This window comes from Amphibalanus amphitrite, unplaced genomic scaffold (assembly GCF_019059575.1).
Source record: "Amphibalanus amphitrite isolate SeventyFive unplaced genomic scaffold, NRLGWU_Aamphi_draft 000903F_arrow, whole genome shotgun sequence".
NCBI lineage: Eukaryota > Metazoa > Arthropoda > Thecostraca > Balanomorpha > Balanidae > Amphibalanus > Amphibalanus amphitrite.
In genome coordinates this window covers 15,757-38,675 of record NW_024882397.1, presented here as the reverse complement: position 1 = coordinate 38,675, position 22,919 = coordinate 15,757, and the positions used below count along the sequence as shown (strand labels likewise).

Here is a 22,919-nt window from a genome sequence, read left to right as displayed (position 1 = left end):
AAACTGGACTGGCCAAAAAAGGCCCCCACCATGGCGAAGTTGGCTGAGAGGCCCACCAGGGCGCAGGTTAAAATTGGGTATCATCGACTTCCTCTTGTTGCGGGCAATGCGCTCGTTTTGTTCCCCGAAGCTCTAGCTCCACCAGATGGCGAATGGCAAGGAAGAACGAACTCGCCCCCCCCCCCCCCCATACGTTTTACGCTGGCAAAACACCAATACGGGTTAAAATTCAAAACTTACCACAAGTGACCTCATGAAGCCTCAGTACTGTTCTGATCGAAATATGACCTAGTTGCAACTATGATGTTCATGTTTTGATATATCCTATTTCGATGTTTTTTCGGTACCTTTCTATCTATAAAGTTGAGGTTATATAAGATCGTCGGATCTGCCTAATATGCCTCTTCAAATAATAGCGATTCGGCCGGACACCCTCACGCTTAGAAGGCTTAGGTCATTGCTGGTGGTTACAGCCGAATGATCTAGCCCTGCAAATTTTTTTCCTCTCCACCTTTGAAATCCAAGAACATTTTTTTATTTTGTTTGTAATTTGTATATTGCACAATCAAAATAGCATGGATGGGCAGTGGTCTCAACAACAAGAATGATGTCTTGATTTTAGCAAAGTCACGGAAGTAAAAAACAAAACACTAGTCGAAATCTTCGTCTAGCAATGTATCCGCTTAGCGTCCGAACTGGTTGCTGGTGGCCTGGTTGTTGGCGAACTGCTGGCCTCCGAAGATCCCTGTGCTCTGACCGACGTTGCTGCCAGCGCTGTTGAAGGAAGCTCCACCCCCGAACGCCGAGCCCTGGAAAAAAAAACGGAGTGCCTGTCAGCATGCTGAAATTCGGCGGTCGTTTTCTTTTTCTTATGCATGGTCCTGCGAACACCTGGGACGCGATAGTGATAATAAGGATATGCAGTTTGCAGAATGTCTCTTTGGAAAATGCAGCGAGCTTATTGACCAGCTTTCACAATTACATATTTACATAATGGTTTTTGTGGGTAAAACAAGCTCCGAGTGAAACGCACCTGTGCGTTAGCGCCGCTGCTCTGGATCTGGCTGTTTCCGAAGAGACCGCTGGACTGTCCCTGAGTGGAAAAAGAGTTGGCGCCTCCCGTGGCACTGCCAAATCCACCGAGTCCAAATCTACCGAGCTGGGGCTTGGCAGCAACGGCCACCAGCAGGCAGGCGAGAACGACGGCGGTCTTCATGATGGGTCTGAAACTGGGGAGGGGAAACGTTACAAATTCAGTCACATGAATGGTTTCTGAGACACACAGAAGTGCGAAAAGAAAACACTTAAGATAAACACTGTGAAACAATTAACTCGTAACTGCCTAGTGCTTAACCAGCTCAATAACTAAGAAGATCCTAGCCAGGGCACTAAATCCTATAGGATTGCGACGGCATTCTCAGCTATATCGTAACACATTATAAAAATACCCTTATGCAACCTAATAAAGGCTGATTTGGCAGCTGTGTTATCAATGTTTGGTACCTATAATGTGGGATATGATGCTTACCTTTGCGTTGCGGACGCTGCTGTGAGGCTCAGGTCTCGACGAAGTAACCACTCTGGTGCCAGCCGAGTTTATATATTCGTCATGATGCAGGGTTTCCCTCGCGCCGAACCAGTCTGACTTGTTCAGGCAAACGTGGGCTGGCCTCTACTACGAAAATACCTACGCAAATACAGACGTCTGGTGACTACACTTACAAAACAATACTGTTTTAGTCAGATCTGACGAAAGATCAGCGAGATATATTTGGCGAATTCTACGTAGCGGGGAACCCCTGACCAGCACTGCACCCAAACCTCCATGTAGCCTATCTATTTGATAAACTTTAGATCCATGGTTAATCCGACTTGGTCTGCGGATGAACACAGGCCCAGCCAACAATTGACGTTTCCATGCGAGTGGATATTATCTCGGAAGAGAAGAGTCTGCTTTGAATTAACACTGGCTCACACATGGGGGGATTGCCACCCCCCCCCCCCCCAGGTAGTTTTTCTGCTCTGAACTAAACGTTTTGAAAGCTAGAAGCCTGACTTTTTTGTATAGTTAGCTGCTTTCTATCTTTTCGCAGCGTCTACTGCAACTTTCAAGTTGCTGTGCTTTTTGGTTTCGGAGATATGACCTTGTTCGTCAGGTCATGTCATGACCCAAATGACCAATACCCATTATATTGCGTTTGGCATGGGCCTTGTGAGCTTTTGACACCTTGATTTCAGCTTTTTTGCCAGTCGTTCCTCCCACCTATCATGGAACATGTTGTTCGACGATGTACAAATGTCAGGGACAAGGTCAAGGTCATCGAAAAACATTTCGTTTTAGGCAAGCTGAATGTACTTTTCGTGAAGTATCGTTGACTGCATTTTTTGGTAAAAGCTTCTCAGTTCATGATCTCATGTAATAGTGACACTCAAACCAATCGGTGCACACATCAGTATACACACAGACACACACAGATATACAAACATACAGGCGCGGATACAAGGGGGGCCATGGGGGCCATGGCCCCCCCCCCCTTGGCCGATTTTTTTCAAAAATAAAATAAAAAGTTAAAAAGCTGAAAAGGGGGCCTCCTGAAAATAAAGTGGCTATTCATGTTGAGATGTTGCCTGAACAGCTAGATAAGCTCAATAGACGCAGTTTTTTTGGGGGGGCCAACAAGTGGGAAGATGGGGCCTCCAACAGGTGGGATTATGGGGGCCTCCTGGTTTCTAATGGCCCCTCCCTTGGAGATTTTCTGGATCCGCCCCTGCAAACATATATCATTGACCTTGACCTAACATGACCTGAAATGGCCACAGCCAGCAAAAAACTAGTCGGACAGTGTGGCAAAGAGCTGTTCTAGCTGGCTTGGCACCACAAACGGCAGCCTCGTCGATATATGACGGGCACCGCGCGTGATATTCCAACGGTGACCCCAAACAGCAACATTTCTTAGTTTGACCTGACCTGGAAGGTCAATGACTGACCTAATGAGGTAAAATTGTGTATCATTGGATTCGTCTCTTCCCAAAGCATCTGTTGGTTTTTACCGCGAAACTGTATCTCTAGCAGGAACAAAATGGCGCGGGGGTGGCAACCCCCCATGAGCGTTCTAGGATGGGAAAATGGGAAAAAGCGGGCGAAGGTTAACTATTGTGATACATGTTCATTCTGCATAGTGATTGGATGTCGTAAGAACAACAACAACAAAAAATGGGACGGATGGGGCAGCAGTTAAGAAATCTTTCAGCAACCGTGCCTAACGTCGATGTCTTTTAACCCTCGCCGGCCGAGTTGGAGGCGGGTGCCGCCCCCCCCCCCCCAAGGGTTTTTTCACGATGGCTCCGAACATGCCGGCGACAGAGAGCTGAAACTTAGCATACCTGACCTTTGATTCAAGCCAGGTCTTCTGACACCAACCGCATTTTCGGGTCAGGTCAGGTCACTGACCTATGACGTCATAAGTGAACCTCTGCACGGTATTCAGATGTCGCAACTTCGCAACGCCCTCACTGCCAGAGGAGCTTTCACAGGGAAATGAAACTTGCAGGACCTAGTATTCATTAGGAGTCTCACAACTTGTATATCTCGGATTTTTCCTTAAGTTCATATGAGGTCAAGTCATTTTCGTGACCTCAGGTCACAGAGGTCAGGTCGCTGAGGTTCACAATATGAAAATATCATGTGATGCATGTTTTATGGTCCATTTTAAATGACAAATGCGAGTATGTGGGTCAGGCAACCTTTGGGGCCAGTTTAGGTTATGTTCTGGTAAAGGTCAGGTCAAGGTCAGGTCAAATTAGGTCAAATTTCAAACTTGCTATTTTTACATAAAATGGGTATCAATTCGATGCACTCGTCACGGGGAGTCTGATGGTGGTCTTTGTTTTGCGCTACGTGGTCTAGACTTGCTAAAAAGTGAGCTTGAAAAGTTGACGTCATCAATTTTGAAGTTTTTTTTTTCGCTATAACTTGACCAAAAAAGAGGTATCGATCTAAAATTTGGTATGTGAAGAGGGTAGGGTCTATCATATATTCCGTTTTTCGAATTTCGAAAAACTTCTGGGATTTGATTGCTATTTTATAAAAAAAAAATTGATTTGGGGGGTCAAAATAACAAAATGTTAAAATCCGAGGTAGCAGTGTTGTAGCGCTGTCGGTGCTCTACACGACCACATAAAGAACTTTGAAACTGCTCGTTAACTGTAGCTCTTGTGAGCGTTTCAAGATTGGGGCGAGGGTTAAGACTATCAAAGACGAGAAGCAGCCAATGTAGCGGGCTCAGTGAATTGAGAGTTCTTCCAGCTGATGGACGAACTGCTTGCATAGAAACTTTTGTTGCCTTTCTAACAACCAGGACATTTGACAGGAGCCTTCTAAGTCCAGCGGATTCATTGTCCGCGAGGCAATTGGTAGAGCATCTCCCGATTCCTCAAGGAGTTTCAGGCTGATACACCATCTTCCAAGCTGTCTCCGAGTTCATGCAGCCCAGGCCAAGATTACGCCCAGGCTGCATCTCGAGCGCTACGCAGACGTCGCAACGCGTCAACTGAAGAGGATGGTGTGGAACTGAAACGTGTCTTTCCGATGGACGTAAAAGGCAGTTTACTGATCCACATAACCTCACTCCACAAGTGAGCAGCATGACTATAACAATTGCACCGGATTTTCCAGGATTACTGAGAAGCATGAATACCATTCCCGCTTCTTCAATCTGACTAATTTCAACACAATAATCGCGTAACACAAAGGCCGCGCAATATTTCTCGCGGAGGCCGCTACTACACGATTCTGGGAGACGGCAGACTGGTTCCGAACACAAGGACATTCCGCCACGGCTTACCGGATGGATATAAAAACAATGCCGAGCCGCGACTGTCATCACTCAGTGCAAGATCATACCGGTGTCTAGACGCTCCCAGCGTAACGGTGAGTGAAGCTGGCAAAATATTTACCATTACTTACAAAGTGCTTACCTATACGGTGTTTGTTGGCCAGCCCATATGTACAGGTAGCCTTTATAAAGCCATGAGAATCTATATTTTTCAAGCGGATATCCGTTGCAGTGCAATTCCCTTCGCAAAAATTCAGTGACATGCCTCTTCATCTTGGCATTGTCTTAAGCGATGTGTCAAACTCGTTACTGGCTCCTGTTTCTCACATTTCAGCTCCCTCATTTAAACGTTTTAACCGTCTCTTCTTTCCAGATTTCCGTCATGAAGACCGCCGTCGTTCTCGCCTGCCTGCTGGTGGCCGTCGCTGCCAAGCCCCAATTTGGAATCCCATTTGGCAGTGCCACTGGAGGAGCCAACTCTGGTTCCTTCCAGGGACAGTCGAGTGGTCTCTTTGGAAACAGCCAGGTCCAGAACAGCTTTGCCAATGCTGGGGTAAGTTTTTTTCTCAAACCCCTCAGCTGTGGTAATATGAAATGAAATAGAGTTATGTTTTACAGTTATTTTATAAGTATCTTATTCTGTCATAAGTGTTTCATCTTTGGCAATTGGCGACCACGAGCAGGATCTGCATCTAAAATTCCACGTTAAGTTTATTACATGAAATATTTTATTGAAGCAACTTCAAGCTAATAAAATTCAGAAGTGCATATTTTTCAACGCTTCAAATCATTCAAAGGACTCCAGTATATGTTTTTTTTCAAAAAGGAACTCGACAAAAACACCAGGCAACGTGCAAAGTTCAGGTCATTAACCCGCGCCCGGCTGGGGGTCCTGGATTTCCACGCCCTGCTGGGGGGGGGGTGTTTGAACACCCCCCCCCTTGTAACTCGGCTCCTGGGCCACGTAGCGATACGCGGAAGGCGGCGTTCGAAAGAGCGTCAAAAACAATGACGAAATCACTTCGGTCAATTTTTTGGTCAGGTCAAAGGTCAGGTCACCAGAGGTCATTGAAGGCAAAATTTCGCCGATTTCCAGGTCGAATATCGAAAATTTCCAAGAAGCCAACGCATAACTCGGGAACCAATAGAGCTACAGCGCCGCGGAAAAGCGCATTCGATAGCCCTATTAACGCCCTTTCTGAGTAATTCTCTCAGATTTGACCTAACGTCAACGGTTTTGCCTGCAGGGGGCAAAAACTGCAAAAATAGCCGATTTTTTCGGAAACAGTTTTTCGGCAATAACTTTTGACCCAAGCCTTGTACGAGCTTAATTTTACCGGCATCGTGTTCCTCTCGCCAAGACGCATCGAATGAACTATAACTTGACATTAAAAGGTCAACTTGAAAATTTGACCTCAGGTCAAGGTCATGAACTGACCGGAAAGGGTCATGTTGCATATCAGTCGATCTGTATCGTCGAGCTGAACACATCTAAGGCGTTTTCATCGCTCTAGCATGCCTCTATCAAAAGTTATTTGCGAAAAACTGTTAGATGCAATTCGTGACCTAAGATGACCTCAGGGCATAAACAAGGGTCACGGACACCATTTTCATGTTCAGTGTGACTAAACCACTTGTAATTCAGTGTTTGGGAGTGTTTATAATGTCTTTCGTCCAAAAGAGGCGCATTGCAATTTTCTCCCATTGACTTATAATGGGGAGGTCGCAAAATTGACCTGACCTTAGGTCACCGATATCAAAATTCCGAGATATACATTTTATAGATACTGTTACTCTTATCAATCGCTGAAAGTTTCAAAGCGATCGGTCACTCGGTGTAGCTATGACAGACATTGAAACTTTTTATGAGGTGAGGTCACTTCAAGTGACCTGGTAACCTGACCTTGAATGACCTTGGTCTGAAATTTTCACAACATGTGTAGAATTGATGTATGATAAGGTATACCAAAAACGGCGGCGCTCCGCGCCGCCGTTTTTGAGATATTCGCGAAAAACCACAAGGGGGTGTTCAAACACCCCCCCCCCCAGCAGGGCGCGGGTTAACGTGCAATGTTCTTTTTCCAGGGTTCTGCTTTCGGTGGCGGTGCCTCGCTGAACAGCGCTAGCAGCAACGTCGGACAGAGTATCGGACTGTTCGGAAATCAGCAGTTCGCCAGCAACCAGGCCACCAGCAATCAGTTCGGACGTTGATTCGTGATGTCTAAACTGAGCTGTGACTTGTGTTTTCCATATGGGTACCTTTGTGATAATGTTATGGTTGGGTAACTGTGCGATGTTTTGTTTCGACGTGTAATAATGAACTGATAAACGAAAAATAAACAAAATATAAAGATAAACCAATTTGAGGCACCTAAGATGATAGAAACTCTGCTCGCAGATCATTATAAAAATGATTGAAGATAACTAACCAGTGACCTCATATTAAAAAATGGAATAAACCATTCCTTTATATAAAGCCTGGTCGCATATTTTGCTCCTGGACCTCCATCAGGCAATTACTGATGGCGAACCTTCGGGAGCGGATTATACAATCAGTTTTTCTATTACTACTTTACTTTTCTATACTATGGGAAAATGCACGTGCCGATTACCCCAAAACGGGTTAATTATATTTCAAGCGACCGATGCCAGCCGGTAGCTCCCCGATACGGGACCAAACGCTGAAAATGGCAAAAAATTCTACCGTGCCGTTTTCGAGGGTATCAAGATGACCAAAATCGCGGCAGAAACGCTAAACACCCCCCTAGAGAGGTAGCTCAGGTTGGGATTTTCAATAGAAAATCACAATTCTAAAGAATAGTGATTGTCTAATTGAAAAGTCCCAACCTTCGGATATTTTCTATTACTACTTTAGGGTCATATTTCTTTTTTTATTAGAAGTTTACTGGTTATTTTTGCTTTAACGGTATGAGCAGATTTGAACCAGTACGAATTGCGGAATGCTCATTGGGCACGCCGTATGCAATATAACGCAGGTGTAGCTTGGTAACGAGTCTCGACCGATATTATATTTCAAACCAAAACATTTTCAAGGTTATAGTGAACTGCTGATTAGCCCGCGCCCTGCTGGCGGTGTTTGAACACCCCCCCCCCCTCCGTTTTTTTTTCACGAATATCTCGAATTCGAGGTATTCATGAAAAACGAATACGCCGCCGTTTTTGGCACACCTTATCATGCATCAATACTTCACATGTTGTGAAAATTTCAGACCAAGGTCAATCAAGGTCAGGTAACCAGGTCACTGCAAGTGAACCTCACCTCATAAAATGTTTCAATGTTCGCCATAGCTACATCAAGTGACCGATCGCTTTGAAACTTTCAGCGATTGATAAAGCCAACAGTATGTACAAAATGTACCTCTTTGAATTTTCCTATCGGTGACCTAAGGTCAGGTCAATTTTCCGGCCTCCCCATTAGGAATGTCAATGGGATAAAATTCAAAACCGCCTCTTTTGGGCGAAAGTCATTCTAAACACTTTGAAACACTGAAGTACAAGTAGTCCTGACACACTGAACTTAAAATGGAACCCATGGTACCTCTTTATGCCCCGAGGTCATCTCAGGTCACGAATGGTATCTCACAGTTTGGTTTCGCGAATAACTTTTGATAGAGGCATTCTAGAGCGATGCCAACGCCTTAGATGTTCTCAGCTCGACGATACGGATCGATCGATATGCAACACGACCCTTTCCAATCAGGTCATGACCTTGGCCCCAGAGGGTATTGAAAATTTCAGCCCGCTACGACAAGCCGTTTAGCGTGCACTTCGAAAAAACCTCAGGGGGGGTTGATACAACCCCCCCTAGGCGTTCTAGGGTTAATCTTAACACTGTTTTCGAAATATAACAATAATCCAATAGATGAAGAAATGGAAGCGGTTTCAGAAAAGTTTAAGCAAGTTACCCCGCGCTCAGCTGGGAGTACTGGATTTCCGCGCCCCGCTGGAAAGGTGTGATTGAACACTCCCCCTTCTAACTCGGCTCCTGGTCCACGTAGCGCCATGCCGTAGGCGCCGTTCGAAAGAGTGTAACAATAATGACGACCTTACTCCAAGTCTTTTTTATGGTCAGGTCAAAGATCAGGTCACCAGAAGTCACTGAAGCTAAAATTTCACCACTGTCCACTGTCCAGCAGGGTTGTGTCCGACTCAAAAAAATTTGCCGACTCGACTATCATTCAACTTCAGAAAGCCCTGACTCAACTCTGACTCAAACAAGGAGCTGATTTTTTTCCTTTGACTCGACTCATGACTCAAGGGGCTCAATAAAAATATGAGTTGACTCAAACTTGACTCAAATTTTTTGTTGAGTCAAGTGTGTTGACTAAAAATTGAAATTTTCATTCACGTCTGTCACTTTTTCCGTTGATCTGCTTACTGCTTTCCTTTTTCACTTGAATTTATTCAAGTGAAAAAGGAAATTTCTTTGATTTTTCATCTACCAATATCGTCGACAGATATTTCATGGACCGGTGAAGTTCATAGTCACTCACGCATTCTATGAGTTTCAGGTTTTTGCTTCGTTTAGAACTCAGCTATATGAAAGCCAATTGCCCCTATTTTCCAGAAAACACACTTCAACATGAAGGTCGCCGTCGTTCTCGCCTGCCTGCTGGTGGCCGTCGCTGCCAAGCCCCAGTTTGGTAGATTCGGAAGTTTCGGTGGATTTGGCAGTGCCAGGGGAAGCGCCAACTCCGGATCCACTCAGGGACAGTCCAGTGGACCCTTTGGAAACAGTCAGATTCAGAACAGCTTCGCGAGCGCCGGGGTGAGTACCAACTCCAATATATCGCTTTGATGCAGTTTGACAGCAGCTATACGAAATCGTCATTACACTTGACTCTTAAAAACGTTTCGATACGTTTTGAGAAACGATAGATACATTATTAGTTGATTCTCATTATTAATATAGTGGTAAAGAAGTTAACCATTAACATGCTACAGCAATGTTCATTTTAGCAATTAGAAAGACCGAAATATAGAATTAGCTTTCGCCGCGAAGTAATCATCAGATTCAAATGCTAAGGATTTGACGGTGCCTTAGCGGCAAAAGCTTATTCTGCATTTCAGTCTTTCTAATTGCCTTAATGTGCCTTTTCTGCCATGTTAATGATCAATTTCTGTATTATTTTTTTGCAATAATCATGGCAAAAACACCATCCATTACAGTAAAAATTACATGTATAAATATATTTGATTATAACAGGTCATCCATTGAGGTGGGTCCGAAACAAGTTAAACGACTTATGACATTCAACTAATGACGTATCTTTTTTTCCAGGGTTCCGCTTTTGGAGGTGGCGCCTCCCTGAACAGGGCAAGCAGCAACGTCGGACAGAGCATCGGGCTGTTCGGAAATCAGCAGTTCGCCAACAACCAGGCTACCAGCAACCAGTTCGGACGGTAACCCGTTCGGCCAGGGAAAAATATGTGATACTGTCATAACTGCATGAGTCCTTGTATGCAGCTTATGCAAGTGTTTGTTCATTGGAAATATCCTCGTGGTTTACAATGTGTTGAGAGCTGTTTAACCCGCGCGGGGCTGGGGTCTCCAGCCGAACGCGCGGGGCTGGGGGGGGGGGTAAATTTTACCCCCCCTGTTATCTCCCGAACTGATGGTCCGATTCGGAAAATTCAAACGCCAATCGAAAGATCTCATCACGAACGACTAAAAACATGTACTTAATTTTAAGTTCGAGGTCAAGGTCAAGGTCAGGTCAAGGGTACAAATTGCAAGTTCCTACAGTATCGGCCTTGCACCGTAGTTGCCGAAGAATGGAGTCATGGACTGAGACTGATCGCCCAAAACGTGCTCTTAGGCTACCAAGACAATATTCGTTGCATACAATATCATTCAGAGGTCAAGGTCAAGGTCAGGTCAGGTCAGGTCAGGTCACCAAAAACAAAATATAGAAAAGGGCATGTGCGACACATGTTTTATGGGTCATTTTACTCATAGAATTCAATAGGCACACTCAATAAGTGATATGGACCCCCTCTGGATGAATTTCAGTTCGAGGTCAGGTCAAGGTCAGGTCAAGTGAGGTCAAATTTTGAAGTTGGTTGTTAAGGCCTAAAAAGGTGTCTATCTGATGCAGTTTTTCACGGCGAATCGAATGGTGCTATTTTTGTTTCCGTACCAGGTCTAGAACTTCCAAAAAAGTCATTTTTCAAAATTTTTGTGTGTCGTGACGTCATACAATTTTGAATAACTCCCGCATTTTTGAACCGATTCTTTTAAAACTTGGTATGTAGGTGCACATAGACCACTTCTCTGACATATATTCCGGTTTTTTTCGATACACTCAAAATTTTGGATTTTATAGCTATTTTCCCAAAAGTCAGTTTTTTGAAAAAATTTGGGCCAAAATCCAAAATTTTCAAAAAACCGAGATAGCCATTTTAAAAACAAAGTAGAATTACGTATATCCTTTTTTGTTGCGTCTTGATTCCTTTAAAAATGAAGATGTTAGCGGCGTTTGAACTTTTGCCGATTTTGAGGCGAAAATGGCGAACATGACGTCACTAAAACGTCAATTTCTCAAAAATTTTCCGACGGATTTCGCTCAAATTTTCAGGGAACGTGTCAAATTGATGAAGGAAAAGGTACTGAAAGTTTGGCGGCGCTGCGCGCCGCCGTTTTTGAGATATTGCAAAAATTCGCGAGGGGGGGTAAAATTTACCCCCCCCAGCCCCGCGCGGGTTAATACAAAACGGAAAGATCGTCACTTGTGTCAACTACGAGAGTCTCTGAACGGAGTGGATCAGCGTCGATATCAAAGACTGAGGTGCGCACAAAATACCACGTCTCTTTTACGATCCCGGATCCAGAATCTCAAGTACCTATATGTAGACTAATAACATCTAACAGGAAGCCTACGTCAAGGTTCTAGTAATACTGGGTGAGGCCAGATGAAGCATGTGTCGTTTGGGACGAAAACAAAGCGATTTTTCTGCGAGGCTCTAGCTCAATAAGCTCGCGCCCCGCTGATGTTTCTAGGTTGGCACGCCCTTCTGAGAAAAGGGGGAGGGTGTTTGAGCCCCCTTCTAAGCCGGCCACTGGGCTACGCAGCGACATGACGAAAAGTTGTGACCAAATTACTTAGGTCATTTCTTTGTCAGGTCAAAGGACAAGTCACCAGAGGTCATCGAAGGCCAAATCTCGCCAATATGCAGGGCAAACGTTGACAATTTACAACAAAGCAGCGCATCTGGGATCCTTATGGAACTACAGCGCCCTCGATAAGTGTATGTATTTGATAGCCCTTTTTGCACCACTTGTTCAGAACGATTTTCTCTGATTTGACCTAACGTGAACGATTTTGCTAGAACATGAGCTGCCAAAGTAGGCAATTTTTGCGGAAACAGCTTTCTGCAAAAACTTTTGACTCAAACACCGCACGTGCTTACTTTTACCGGCATAATTTTTCTCTCCTCAAAACGCGTCGAATTTCCTATAATTTGACCTCAAAGGGTCAATCAATAAATTTGACCTAAGTTCAAGGTCATGACCTGACCGTAAAAGGTCATGTTGCATATCAATCGAGCCGCATCGTCGAGCCGAACACAGCTTAGGCCTTTTAATCGCTCTAGCGTGCCTCTATCAAAAGTTATTAGCGAAAAACTGTTGCACACCTCTCGTAACCTAAGTGCCCCCAGGGACATGAGAAGGGGTGGCGGGTGCCATTTTTCGGTTCAGTGTGTCATTTATACTTGTACTTCTGTGTCTGAGGGTGTTTAAAATGGCGTTCCTAACGGCCGCGGGCCGACGGGTCCTGATGGGCGGAGCCTCGCTCCGGTGCTAGGCTCCGCCCACCCGGATTCGTCGTCCGTCAGGTGCGGCCGTTGTATGTAGGATGGACCAAGGCTCTATAGAAGGATGGACGGACACCCGCCGCGGCGCACGGAGCCTGTGCGAGCCGCCGTTGTTTTGATCGTTCGAACAACCCTGAGCCATGTTTCACGGTACGACGCTATCTGACGCTACTAGGGTTTCACGCTCGGTTTCCATGGAAACAAACAAAATGACTGATTCTCCCTTCGTTTCGATGAAAGCTAAACCCCAACACCTAGAAGGTACCGGCAAGCCCGGCAAGTCGCGCGCGGCTTGCTGTGAAACAGGGGCCGATTTTGGAGTACTCCGCGGCGCGCTCTCCGAGGAAGTCTGACCCGACCGTGTGTCTGGTGGACCCCTGAACCCCTGAACCCATGAAACGCCGACAGTTCTGAGCTGGAAGTCGCCGGCCAGTCTGGGCGCTAGGTTCACTCAATATACCCTGGGCGCTAGGCTCTATGGGTGACGGGGAATTATAGACGCCGAAAGTGTTCGCTTCTTTTGGCGTGTTTACAGTGGGAGCAGTGAGCACTGAGTAGAAAGGCTGCAGCCTGTTTGTAGCCATGTTGACCTACGGTTCATGATGTGTTCAGTGTTAGCTGTGTTAACCCTCTCAAGCCCACACATAGTTCCACGATTCCGAAATTTAGCACCTCGTCACGCAGGAATCTTGGATCTTTTCTGCAATCTTTACTAAATGGAAACTATTTTCGGACAATTTTGCATCACACATGATTGATTCATACAGCCCAAGGCTTCAGATGGGTGAATAGCGATATTGGACTGAATAGCGAATAGCGATATTGGACCATGCAAGTTGAGGCATAGGTTTACTTCAGGCACAGACTTTGTCACTCAAAATGTGTTGCCTAATTACAATCGATAAATAATTTCTATAGACATATATTTTCAATGTCTGCCAATAAATAATTTCTAATGTTTAATGTATTACAACAATTTTGCTTTCCGCTATTGGCCTCCAACTTGAATCAAAACATCATTTGCGTCGTGCTAAGGAAGCTCCAAGAACCACAAACGTATCTGCTCAGTGTTCGGGTGTGCTCAGGAACACCCATTCCGTTACTTTCTAGACATAGCGGGGAGCACTTGCGCACCCGTTCAGTATATGTGTGTGGTCCGAGGATACTGCTAGCTATGATACAGAAGTGAAAACTTATGATTGCCTTAGTACGTCGTGAATTTGAAGCAGTTCTGATACACACTTCGAGGCCTTGTATGTATGTATGACGATCAAGAGCAATCCACAATCGGCGTGGCGATTACCCATCGGGTAAGAATATGGAATATGGATGAATATGACGATGTCGGCTCATTTCAATGACAGTACGGCCATCCCCCGATGTCTCTTCTTGTAAACTGACAGCGCATCCGGCAGCTGCAAATTGCGAATTGTGCAGTGCCTGTTGGGATTATGACTGGTGCCGATGGTCCTGATGACTTTTTAGTGCCCTGGTCTTGATGTCATCTGCGTCAGTACGAGAGCCACACATCAGCCAGGGCACGTTATCAAGTCCTTCCCATGCATCTCGAGTATATATGAGCTTGTTTATTTTTTTAAAGCATTTGAAACATTTTAAGGTTGAATGATAACCAATCAACTGTTCATATTTCTGACCTTCAACTTCTTCTTTCCCATTAGAAATCACACGTTTAGCAATATGATATGTATATTGTACAATATGCACGGTGGTAACAATAATTCTCTACACTTATGTTTTGATTACCTTGTACAAGTCATAATGTACAGAAGCGCACAATGGCAAAATTTTCATCTATAAAAGAATCGCATTAGCGTCCGAACTGGTTGCTGGTGGCCTGGTTGTTGGCGAACTGCTGGTTTCCGAAGAGTCCAGTGCTCTGTCCGACGTTGCTGCCAGCGCTGTTGAAAGAAGCGCCACGTCCAAAAGCAGAGCCCTGGAAAGACGACGTGCCTAGTCAATAACCTGAACTTCAGGAGCTGATTCATATTGTTTTATATAGGTTGATATCTGCTGCAACAATTCAAATCCACAGACATTTTCATTGACTCATTTTCAGTAAACGACAATATGATAAAATGTGTTTATATTTTGGGAAAAAAACAGCAACAAATTTAAGCACTTTGTTCTTTCTTACACTCACCTGTGCGTTAGCGAAGCTGTTCTGAATCTGGCTGTTTCCGAAGAGACCACTGGTCTGTCCCTGAGTGGATCCAGAGTTGGCGCTTCCCCTGGCACCACCAAATCCACCGAGTCCAAATCTACCAAACTGGGGCTTGGCAGCGACGGCCACCAGCAGGCAGGCGAGAACGACGGCAACCTTCATGACGGGGTCTGAAACTGAGGGATGATCGGGTAAGAAATTAATGTACGTGCTAAACATACATGTGGTCCTACAGGGCGCGATCGATAAAAGGTCAATAACATGAAGAGCTACACATTGTAAGCAAGGTTACCTGACAACAGACAGGGGATATGCCGATGTTGTGCCATTAAGCCTTGGCTTCAGTTGATGGATGAAAAGTGATTCCAAGATCCTGAGAGAATGTGATGGCTCGCTGCCTAAAATGGTGAAATCGTTGAAGGAGACAGGGGTGTCACATGTGTGACTGTGATCGCGAATGGACGATTGTTTTGGAGTTGTTAGAATATTACCAGTGCGGTCAGAAATGCCCTTATGTTCACATACCCTGGTGTACAAGCGTACATAGGTGGAACCTATGTACGATTCCTCGCACGAGGAACAACGAAACTGGTACACTACACCAGAGCGGATGCACATAGGGACATTGTCTTTGAATTTAAAGAGACTTCCAATGGTAAATCTATTCCTGAGAACTATCTTGGGGCTTAGGTATGGGTAAAACTTCTTAAACATCTCAGTTAGCTCATTTTGCATATTGATCGAACCCTTACCTAGATATGGGAGGACAAAATACTTCTCCAACTTTGGAACTGTTGGTGCAGTCATACTGCGCTTATTGAACATCTTGTCGAGCACTGTCCGGATAATTGTTTCAATAAACTGCTTGGGGTAGCCGTTCTTTTGGAAGAAATCTCTGATGAAGTTCAGCTCTATATCAATCAATTTGTAATTGGAGCAAAGGCGGAAGGCACGAGTCACAGCCGAATAAACTATTGCCCTTTTGACGGTTTGTGGGATAAAACTGAAAAAGCTCAATCCCAAGCCTGTAAAAGTGGGCTTTCGGAAAACGGACATCTGAAGGCGGTTGTTTCGACGCACTACGTTCAGGTCAAGAAATGACAGACAGCCATTATTTTCGATCTCTTTTGTAAAACGGATTTTGGTGTGCTGACTGTTCAGGTAAGTAAGAAAATGATCTATATGAGTCTCGTCTCTGAAGATGATAAAGCAATCATCTACGTATCTTCTGTAGTGAACAGGTCGAAACGCCACGGGACAGTCGCGTAACCACTTCTGTTCATGAAAACAGAGGAAGATGTTGGCGAAGGTCGGTCCAAGCGGCAGGCCCATACCGACGCCGTCTGTCTGTTTGAACAGGTCACCATTGAAAAGAAAGTAAGAATTGAGGGTCGCTGTTTCTAACATAAGTCTAAAAAGGTTTTTGGTGAACTTGACAACAGAATCCTTTCCATTGAAGACATAATTGACACAGATATCGATAGTTTCACGAACAGGTATGGTGGTAAACAAGTTTTCTACATCGAAGCTAGCCATAACCATGTTGTCATCTAGAGTAACTTTAGACATGTCTTCAGCAAATTGGTAGCTGTTCTTCACAGTGAAGTCATTTTCAGTGTAAGGAGCAAGTATAGGAACAAGAAACTTCGCCAGTTTATATGTGGGTGTTTTACATGCCGAGAAGATAGGGCGGAGAGGAACCAAAGCCTTATGAACCTTCGGCAGTCCATAAAGTATGCCGGGATTGGAACCTGAGCAATATAAATGGCCGTACTCAGTTTCTGAGATCGCTGCAGTCTCTTTAAGTTTAGCCAAAAGCCTGTTCACCTTTCCTTCCACTTTGAGTAATACCTTATGCAGTGGCTCCTTGATCTTAACAAACTTAGTTGCATCAGAGAGAATAGTGGTGAGCTTACCCAGGTAATCGTTTCGATCCAAAATCACGACACCCTTGCCCTTGTCCGGTCTGGTCACCACAATTGACTTGTCCGAGGCAAATTCTTTCAGTGTCTTGATGTCATCACGGGAAAAAATAGAAAATACTTTGCTGGGCTTGAAATCGTGATAGTATTTGTAACTTATTGTTCTAATCAAGGGGGTGTGTGATTTTGACAATGACAATGACAATGACAATGACAATGACAAGGGCAAGGGTGTCGTGATTTTGGATCGAAACGATTACCTGGGTAAGCTCACCACTATTCTCTCTGATGCAACTAAGTTTGTTAAGATCAAGGAGCCACTGCATAAGGTATTACTCAAAGTGGAAGGAAAGGTGAACAGGCTTTTGGCTAAACTTAAAGAGACTGCAGCGATCTCAGAAACTGAGTACGGCCATTTATATTGCTCAGGTTCCAATCCCGGCATACTTTATGGACTGCCGAAGGTTCATAAGGCTTTGGTTCCTCTCCGCCCTAGCTTCTCGGCATGTAAAACACCCACATATAAACTGGTGAAGTTTCTTGTTCCTATACTTGCTCCTTACACTGAAAATGACTTCACTGTGAAGAACAACTACCAATTTGCTGAAGACATGTCTAAAGTTACTCTAGATGACAACATGGTTATGGCTAGCTTCGATGTAGAAAACTTGTTTACCAACATACCTGTTCGTGAAACTATCGATATCTGTGTCAATTATGTCTTCAATGGAAAGGATTCTGTTGTCAAGTTCACCAAAAACCTTTTTAGACTTATGTTAGAAACAGCGACCCTCAATTCTTACTTTCTTTTCAATGGTGACCTGTTCAAACAGACAGACGGCGTCGGTATGGGCCTGCCGCTTGGACCGACCTTCGCCAACATCTTCCTCTGTTTTCATGAACAGAAGTGGTTACGCGACTGTCCCGTGGCGTTTCGACCTGTTCACTACAGAAGATACGTAGATGATTGCTTTATCATCTTCAGAGACGAGACTCATATAGATCATTTTCTTACTTACCTGAACAGTCAGCACACCAAAATCCGTTTTACAAAAGAGATCGAAAATAATGGCTGTCTGTCATTTCTTGACCTGAACGTAGTGCGTCGAAACAACCGCCTTCAGATGTCCGTTTTCCGAAAGCCCACTTTTACAGGCTTGGGATTGAGCTTTTTCAGTTTTATCCCACAAACCGTCAATAGGGCAATAGTTTATTCGGCTGTGACTCGTGCCTTCCGCCTTTGCTCCAATTACAAATTGATTGATATAGAGCTGAACTTCATCAGAGATTTCTTCCAAAAGAACGGCTACCCCAAGCAGTTTATTGAAACAATTATCCGGACAGTGCTCGACAAGATGTTCAATAAGCGCAGTATGACTGCACCAACAGTTCCAAAGTTGGAGAAGTATTTTGTCCTCCCATATCTAGGTAAGGGTTCGATCAATATGCAAAATGAGCTAACTGAGATGTTTAAGAAGTTTTACCCATACCTAAGCCCCAAGATAGTTCTCAGGAATAGATTTACCATTGGAAGTCTCTTTAAATTCAAAGACAATGTCCCTATGTGCATCCGCTCTGGTGTAGTGTACCAGTTTCGTTGTTCCTCGTGCGAGGAATCGTACATAGGTTCCACCTATGTACGCTTGTACACCAGGGTATGTGAACATAAGGGCATTTCTGACCGCACTGGTAATATTCTAACAACTCCAAAACAATCGTCCATTCGCGATCACAGTCACACATGTGACACCCCTGTCTCCTTCAACGATTTCACCATTTTAGGCAGCGAGCTATCACATTCTCTCAGGATCTTGGAATCACTTTTCATCCATCAACTGAAGCCAAGGCTTAATGGCACAACATCGGCATATCCCCTGTCTGTTGTCAGGTAACCTTGCTTACAATGTGTAGCTCTTCATGTTATTGACCTTTTATCGATCGCGCCCTGTAGGACCACATGTATGTTTAGCGTGTGCACCAACTGTATATGTGTGTATTTATTAATGTACGTAACTCATTTGTTGAAAGCCGCCTTCGGCTGATCGTTTCTATAGTATTTGCAACATACTGTTTTACGATGTTAATTTATCCCATTTAAAACCCGAAATAATACTTCTGTTGGACAACACATTCGGATATATTTAAGAATACCTCGATGCAACTAAATTAAACCACATTTCCGTTGTAAGTACTATTAATATTTGATATGATGTGATGCTGCTTACCTTTGAGTTGCGGACTGTCCAATACTAGCTCAGGTATCGACTGAATGACCACTCTGGTGCCAGCCGCGGTTATATAGTAGTCATGCTGCAGGGTTTCCCGCGCTACAACCAGTCAAACTTGTTATGACAACGTGGGCCTGCTTCTACTACGAGAATTCCTACGCAGAATACCGACGGCTGGTGACGTCACACAGGCGACGCTGGATTAGCGGGATATGTTGGGTGAATTCTACGTAGCGGGGAAACCCTGGCGCGAGTAGTGCACCAAATTGCCGACCATGCCATGCATCTTCTCCTTCGTGCATATAGACATTGATTACGAGCGAGCGAGCGCAGCGAGCGAAGCGAGTCTTTTCAATATAACGGAAAAATCTCAGTATGAGCGGCCCGGCCCGGCCCGGCCTGTAACGCTTATGAGAGGCTTATATCTCAGCAACCGCTGGACCGATTGGCCTGCGGTCTTTTTTGCTGGGAATCCCCATCCCTTCTACCCCGTAATTGACTACTTTTGATACATCTCAGTGACCGTCGTGGCACGTGCCACGTGAAAAGCCAAGGGTATTCAAGCTGTTTTGCAAAAGTAGTGATTTTGAGAGGCTCATATCTCAGCAGCCGCTTGGGCGATTGACTTGCGGTAATTTGTGTAGGGTAGCAGCATCCCTTCTACCAAAAATAGGATACTCTCGATGCATGTGGGTCACCCCCAGTGCACGTGCAAACAGCAAAATACAACAATAAGAGGTGTCAAATTTGTTCCCATTTTAATAACTCGGTAATTACTGCGGCGATTTCGCTGAAACTTGGCATACAGGTAGGCACCCACCAGGCAATGCATTCCCATGTGTTGCGGTTAAGGTGCTACTGCACGTGCGCACGTGCAGGGGGCGCTTCCAGATCTCGAGAACGGCTGGGCCGATTGCGCTCAAATTTGGTACACGGTTGGGGACCAGTTAGTAGGGTCAGGTGCCTTGCAAAAGTCAGTTTGGACCCCGTTTGCACGTGCGCACGTGCATAGTGCCGCTTCCAGATCTCAGGAACGACTGGGCCGATTGCGTTCAAATTTGGTACACCGCTAGCGACCGGTTAGAGGGGTGCTTTGCGCAAGCCCGTTGGAAGTACCCTCACGCCCTTCCGCACGTGCAGGGCTCACTATCTCGCTCGCTCGTTCCTCGCCCAAAAGGCGTTTTACTGGTTATTGAATTGCAGCAGTAGCTTTGTTGTTGTCTATCTTCCTTGATACACCTCCTTCATGATCTGTACCCCTACAGTTCTAGTAAATTAATTCTCGCCCTTACTTACGTTTTCACAGTCAACGGGAGGGGGGAGGCGATCGGATCTCCCGCACTCCGATCACAGATGGACCAGAGCTTCGTGGAAAAACTGATGTTTTTCCGATGGTACCTTATTCTAAGGTAGTAGATCATTGGTTGACCGTACAGGTTTGTACTGCATTATATGTATAGTTGACTCTTCACAGTAAAATGGCTATTTTGATTGTCGCGTCTGAGATAAAAGGGGAAACAAGTTAGAATGCACTTAAAAACCACAACACTCAGTAATCATACCAAACCGTTCATTCCTTCCATCCCAAAACGCAGACACAACTCGGAAATCGACCAATTTAAACTTCTCAAAGACAGGTTCCTGAAAATATGGATCAGGCGACTTTATCCCGCGCTAAGCCAACTTCACCATGATCGGGGGCCTTTTTGGCCTCACCAGGTTATCCCAGAAAGTAAGCAATTTAGAAAAAAAAAACACGGCAAAAAGCAATATATAAATCGCTATAGGATCTTTCAGAATCATTCGATCATTTTTCGATCAGGTCATTGCTGAAGTCACTGAAGGTCACCAACAATAAAATATCACGGATTTTGGCTACCGATTTTAACAGCATGCACCAATCGGCGCAGTAAGTCGGAAACCAATGAAGCTACAGCGCCGAGGAAAGGCGCATTCGATAGCTCTTTCGAATGCCTCTTTGAGCATCGTTCTGTGATTGGATCTAAGTCAACGGTTTAGCCCCCAGAGGACAAACACTCAGCATTTGACCTTTTACGGAAAACGTTTTCCTGAAATAACTTTTGACACAAGCTTGCCTCACCCTGATTTTACCTGCATCGCGTTTTTTCGTGTCGAGACGCGTAGAATGAACTATAAGTTGACCTGAAAAGGTGAAATTGAACTATAACTTATAAGTTGACCTGAAAAGGTCAATTTCGAAATTTGACGTAAGGTCAAGGTCAAAGTTGCATATCTATCGAACCGTATCGTTGAGCTGAACGCATGCACGGTGTTTTCAGCGCTCAAGCATGCTCCTATTTAAAAGCTTGATTTTTTTTTTTAACTGTTGACGATGTTTTTGTCCAAAAGAAGAGTATTTCAATTTTCTCCCATTGGCTTATAACGATCTCAAAATTGACTCAACTTTAGGTCACCGATATAAAAATTCCGAGGTAAATATGTGAATTATTGGTACTGATTTCCTCATGCAATAGCTCGAGTTTCAAACTTATGGATAGCAAACTGTACGAATGCCGAATGGCAGAATAACAAAATTTATTAGAGGCACGGTCACTTGAAGCCTTCGGGTCCTGGCGGCTGGCAGTAAAGCACAACCACATCGCATTCAGAAACTTGCATTTCTGTGCTCGAGTTGTGAGAGGCCTGCGCAAGTTTGATCACTTTTCCGGAGAGTTCGTGTTCCGCGCCGAGCAACTGGCTACCTTCCGCAGACTTCACCTGATTAGATTTTCCTGATTAGATACTTACCTACAGACATTACAGCCCTGTTTTCGTTTGTATCCACTCCGCATCACATCTGCCAGACTCAGACAACTTTCATGCCCGGTATCAAATAAATGTTCTCAGGTGGTTGTCACACAGTAGTGTCATGTTAACCCTCGCCGGACCTATTGGTTTTCTACATACGCGCCAGCCGGGGGGGGGGCGGGTACGACCCCCCTCGCCGTTTCGCCCCTGGTGGAGCTAGCGCGTCGCGGAAAAACGAGCGTGTGCGCCGTTACGAGATGCAGGGATTGGTATCCGATTGTAAGGTCCTAGGTCAACCGGTGACCTACGAGGTCAGGTCAAGTGCCCCAAGGTACGTTCAGTTTTTGGTGAATAACTTCGCAAAAATGCCCGCAGAGCCGCGATTTTGGCAGCATCGTGTTCGCCTCGCTGAGGCGCGTCGAATGATATACTTTTTGTTCGGGTCAGGTCAACTCAGGCGCGGATACAAGGGGGGGGGGCCATGGGGGCCATGGCCCCCCCCCCTTGGCCGATTTTTTTTTCAAAAATAAAATAAAAAGTTAAAAAGCTGAAAAGGGGGCCTCCTGAAAATAAAGTGGCCGAAATCCGATGAGTTTTTTTTTTAACCTACCCACTTAGTTATTTCTTAGAAGACTAGCTGAGAAGACTTCTTTGTTAGAAGATTGGTAAAGCTTTTCATAACTTGGAGGTCTCTTATACTCACAGAGATGACCACTTTTACAGGGCCTCCTAACCTGCACAGAGGGCCTCCAAGCCTGCACAGATGTTGAGATGTTGCCTGAACAGCTAGATAAGCTCAATAGACGCAGTTTTTTTTTTGGGGGGGGCCCAACAAGTGGGAAGATGGGGCCTCCAACAGGTGGGATTATGGGGGGGGGCCTCCTGGTTTCTAATGGCCCCTCCCTTGGAGATTTTCTGGATCCGCCCCTGGGTCAACTTAGGGTGTTGACCTCAGGTCAAGGTCTGGTCAGCACCCCAAGGTCACGAAGTTGGTCGAAAGAGGTCATGTCGCATATCATTCGATTCGGCAGGTCTTCCTGAGTCCATTGGTGGCTTTTCCGACTCGCTAGCTCAATTTGATCGTAGTTATTGACGAAAAACGAATATGACCTTGATGACGTCATAAATGACGTCACGCAAGGTCAAC

At 45.0% G+C, this 22,919-nt stretch overlaps 2 protein-coding genes across 2 annotated transcripts; one reads left to right on the top strand and one right to left on the bottom strand.

Moving 5' to 3' along the window:
- Nucleotides 1–520: 520 nt before the first annotated feature.
- On the bottom strand, nt 521–19,032 carry LOC122367890 (keratin, type I cytoskeletal 24-like). The gene is made up of 3 exons (XM_043341417.1): nt 19,001–19,032; nt 14,833–15,029; nt 521–809 (listed from the first exon to the last, which is right to left on the bottom strand). Exons 2-3 carry the CDS (start codon nt 15,013–15,015, stop codon nt 684–686), a joined length of 309 nt encoding a protein of 102 aa, XP_043197352.1. The 5' UTR covers nt 15,016–15,029; nt 19,001–19,032; the 3' UTR covers nt 521–683.
- LOC122367888 (nucleoporin NUP145-like) lies at nt 9,406–10,387 on the top strand. The gene is made up of 2 exons (XM_043341415.1): nt 9,406–9,624; nt 10,138–10,387. Exons 1-2 carry the CDS (start codon nt 9,439–9,441, stop codon nt 10,261–10,263), a joined length of 312 nt encoding a protein of 103 aa, XP_043197350.1. The 5' UTR covers nt 9,406–9,438; the 3' UTR covers nt 10,264–10,387.
- Nucleotides 19,033–22,919: the final 3,887 nt, after the last annotated feature.